Below are 4,144 nucleotides of genomic sequence, written 5' to 3'. Positions count from 1 at the left end.
TTACATGATAATGGATACCCAAGGATGTGGAATCAGAACCCTATAAAAGTCAAATCCAAATAGACCACCAAACTAGTAGACTAAGCAATGGAAACACTAGAGAAATCAACCAACAGTTCAATGTTGGTTGATCCCAATTGAATTGCTTGTAAGTATACTTTGAGGGTAACCTCTAAAAGGTACCAGGGCACATCAAAAAAAAGCAAGTGCAAGATCAATTCTTAGATGAGGGCATAGTCATAGCATCTTTAAAAAGTGATGATCATATGACCTTATTTAAATAGTGGCAATGGAAAGGGGGACAAGGAAGCTACTTTTTAAGGTGGAAACAAATGGACTTATGCAACCACCATTAAGGGATCATAAGTCAATCTAGAAGATGGGGCCAAAAAAGACCGAGAAGACGTCAATCAAGGTAAGCAATGTGACAAAATACAACAGACCAAAAATTTTAAGAACATCGATACACACTCTAGAGAAACACTTCTACTCAATTAATTTCTTGACTCCAAGAGATTAACCAAAATCAAGTGTCATAACCAAAAGGTGTGTTTAGTACGTAAGGTGCTGGAAGATTCTGTACTTGCATAGACACACTAGCATCTCTCTCTCTTCTTACTTGAGGGGTTCTTGCCTACAGCACATTGTTTTGTAGCCTTGATTTACTCATCTATTATACTTACAGTAAGGTCCAGGTATAACTTCTTTGCAATGCTCTTTGATAGACATGACTACTACAGTAAGCAACAGTCAGTTTAATAAAATACCTTAAGCACTTCATTGGATTTTACCAGAATCATACAAAGAAGGCACAACCAAGCACATGATGCTATTTGCTTTTGTTAGAAAGACCACAAAAACAAGAAATCGTAAGTACCACAACAAAGGCAAGAAGCAGCACAATCTATAGCAACTCAGTCATATGCCTCCACTGCATCATGTGCAGCAACATCACTGTCTTGGTTACATGTCTGCCTTAATGCACTTGCTATTCTTTTGAGTTGAAGTTTAGCCATGCCACAGAAGTAGTAGTTCTGCATGTACAAAGTCATTTTCCCAGAAAACATCTTACACTCGCAATGGTTTCAAGCCCAATTCTGCCCGCAACTTGTTGGCAGCCGCAATCTCTGGGTCCTCGTGATCTGTACCATCAGCTGCAGGCTCTTTCTTGTCCTTCTTTTTCTTTTTCTTCTTATCTTCCTCTTCCCTTTCTATGCGGTGCTCTCCCTCCTCAAGAAGCCCACCATCATCAATATGGCGCCTCCTGTTAGCTGGGCTAGCACTGCGATGCCTCTTTTTCCGCTCAGCTCCTGGAGAGAGAGAGCGCTCTCGTTCCTTCTCTCTACTTCGAGACCTGCTGCGGTGTCTGTCTCTGTATCTATCACGTTCTCTGTCTCGTTCCCGCCTGTAGTAATCCCTCTCGCGCTCCCGGTCCCTCTCCCTATAGTAATCCCTCTCTTTATCACGCTCACGATCACGGTAGTAGTCCCTGTCTCGATCACGTTCCCTTATCCTATCACGTTCTCGATCGCGGTCCCTGTCTCGATCACGATCTCTGTCTCTATCTCTGTCCCGCCCCCTATCCCTGTCCCTGCACAAATTAAAGGCAAATGCTTAGATCAATCATCTTACACACAACGATAAACAAACAAATATAGTCAGGACCAGTCAATGAATGCAGGGTGTTGATGATGGCTTCAGTATAAGGTAAAAATACAGGGCTGAATGTCACCTGTAATCTCGATGACTATCACGTCTATCCTTGTCTCTCTCCCTGTCCCTTTGAGGACTCCTCCTGCGGTCCTGCATTCATAGAACCACCCTTAAAAAAGTTCTCTTGGTGCAATTTATTTCCTTCAAAAATGCTCATAAATCCAGCACCTCTTGCTGCAAAGGGCATCAAAAAAATCATGAAAATCTACCTTTTCTAACTCCAGGTTATCCAGTGTCCCTGCTGGGTCTTCTTCATCATCCTTTTCTTCTTCGTCTTCAAAGTCATCCTCCAGTGCACTGCGGCGAGGCTCTAGCACACCACTTGCCTCCAGGGTCCACCTACGACAGTATCCATTCTCTTGAATACAAATAACAAACTGAAAGATACAAACTGAAAACATAACACATTCCGGATTTTAACTGGAGCTGTATGGCTACTACGCGAACTCTAATCAATAACCCATCACCACTTCAGATGTTGGGTCACTAAGCCCTCATAAATACAATACACTACCTTTTGGGAACTCGGGGCAGAGCGATGTCACAACTGTAGTCGGAGATCAATAGCTCATCAATATACTCGTCCACGTGACACAGAGAGAAACCTGGCAATTCAATGCATTCAATGTTAGCCACCAATTTACAAACACAAATTAGCAATGTATGAGCACAGAATTATCCAAGCTACTTACCTCCATCTGCATTCTTTTTTCGAAGTTTTCTGTAGTCATTGTAGAGAGGCTCCAAATATTGGTAGACATCTGAGGCCTTTCCAACCAGTCTCAAGTAAAAAGCACCCAAAATTCGCACATACCTGCTTCACAATTGTAAGTTCAGTGATGTAGATAGTGAAACATGAAACTAGCTGGCTTAATGACGGCATTCACATGACAACATAAGAGATGTCAGCTATCTTAATGATGGCGTTCACATAATAACACATAAGAGATGTCAATATGCTTACTTGTAGTCCTCATTTTTTATAAACTCCACCACTATCTCCTTTTCTGGCTGGATTTGAAGCATCTTCAATATGAGGCACATGAAAGGGGTTGCTTTCCGATTGCCTCCGAAAGTGCCCCCAAAATGGTCCAACTCCATGGCTTTATCCACAAGTGTTTCAGCTGTGACACAACAGAATTCGAATAACACATCCTGAAAACTCTATCAGGCAACTACACACATGGTGTATAAGCGCCTCGTAAGATGCAAAATCCTACCTAATACATTTAAAAAAATTCTCCACAGATCATAGAAAACCCTAAAAAACATCGTATGAGCACCTATGAAAACCCTAACATATGCAAATTCTAGAAAAAGGAAAAGATATCACAGCAATATTGCTCCACACACTGTGTTAAACCTTAAAAGGCGTCCGACACAGAACTTTGAACCAAGCATCGTAAGGCACTAGACGGAGGCCGGGGAACACAACAATGGATCCTCGAAAAATCTACAAAACGTTCAAGAACCTTGACAGCAACAAAACCCCTAAGAAACCCTAACCCTAAAAAACCACTTCGCAAAACCCTTACGCTTCTAAAATTCTGAAATCCTGTTGTAAAACACTAGATCAGGAAGAAACCCTAGAAAGGGCAAAGATGGTTTACCTGTGAGGCCGAAGCACTGCTCTTTCCAGTAGGTGTTCTGGTAGATCTTGGAACGCAGGATCTTCTCCACCAAGTTCTGAGGGTTTGTGCCATGGACACTGCGCGCTGCTGGGTCGGTGCGATTCGCCATGGCGAAGCAGGTCCCTCAGAATGAACATCAGTCAATACCTATACATATAGGGTGTTTTGTACACAAGCTAAGTTATTCCAAATAAAAGTGGTGTACATATAAACAGTGACTCCCTCACTCTTATTTTTTAGAAATCTATGATTTCTTTTTTTTTTTTCTCCTCTCCTTGTGCCTTGGTTGTCCATGGTTAATATGTAATAGATAAGGTTCATCAATAGCACGAAGTTAACACCTAGTCTTGTAGAAACCTTTCACACTAGTAATCCTCGTGGATGCATCTTTATAGATCTCCATTGGATTAAAACAAAAATCAATGCTCCACCCACTGTGCAGGTGATGGGTCACTCTATTTTGTAAGGCCCCTGTATGACGACGAGTAGCCATTTGTGTTGGAGCACTTGCGTGTCCGATAATTAAAACACTTGGATGTTAGCCATGTGTGGCTGGATGGTTAGGAGACTGCTTATGCAGACTCGACACCATGCCAAGCAAGATGCATGTAAATGTGGGCCAATTGGTCGCACTCTCAGGTAGAAGGAGATCTTCCCACGACACCTAGTCCTCATGTTGTTTGCAGGACCCAAATGGGTGCTAGACAACCTCGGATGGGTCTAGGAACTGCACTCTATTGTTGTCCCTACTATGAGGGGGGGTATGGAGCTTGCGCATCTCCTGTCTTTGCTACACATAA

General features: G+C 42.4%; 1 protein-coding gene across 1 annotated transcript; it reads right to left on the bottom strand.

The window, feature by feature from the left end:
• Nucleotides 1-754: 754 nt before the first annotated feature.
• On the bottom strand, nt 755-3,533 carry LOC147628962 (PRP38 family protein). Its single transcript, XM_086812137.1, has 7 exons — nt 3,324-3,533; nt 2,678-2,837; nt 2,406-2,527; nt 2,228-2,318; nt 1,923-2,052; nt 1,733-1,803; nt 755-1,591 (listed from the first exon to the last, which is right to left on the bottom strand). Exons 1-7 carry the CDS (start codon nt 3,451-3,453, stop codon nt 1,069-1,071), a joined length of 1,227 nt encoding a protein of 408 aa, XP_086668263.1. The 5' UTR covers nt 3,454-3,533; the 3' UTR covers nt 755-1,068.
• Between the last annotated feature and the right edge of the window lie 611 nt (nt 3,534-4,144).

The sequence above is a fragment of the Cibotium barometz genome, chromosome 18, assembly GCF_041138505.1.
Source record: "Cibotium barometz isolate CiBa-2024 chromosome 18, ASM4113850v1, whole genome shotgun sequence".
Classification (NCBI taxonomy): Eukaryota; Viridiplantae; Streptophyta; class Polypodiopsida; order Cyatheales; family Cibotiaceae; genus Cibotium; species Cibotium barometz.
Note: the sequence above shows the minus strand (reverse complement) of the source record. Positions and strands in the feature narration are given on the sequence as shown.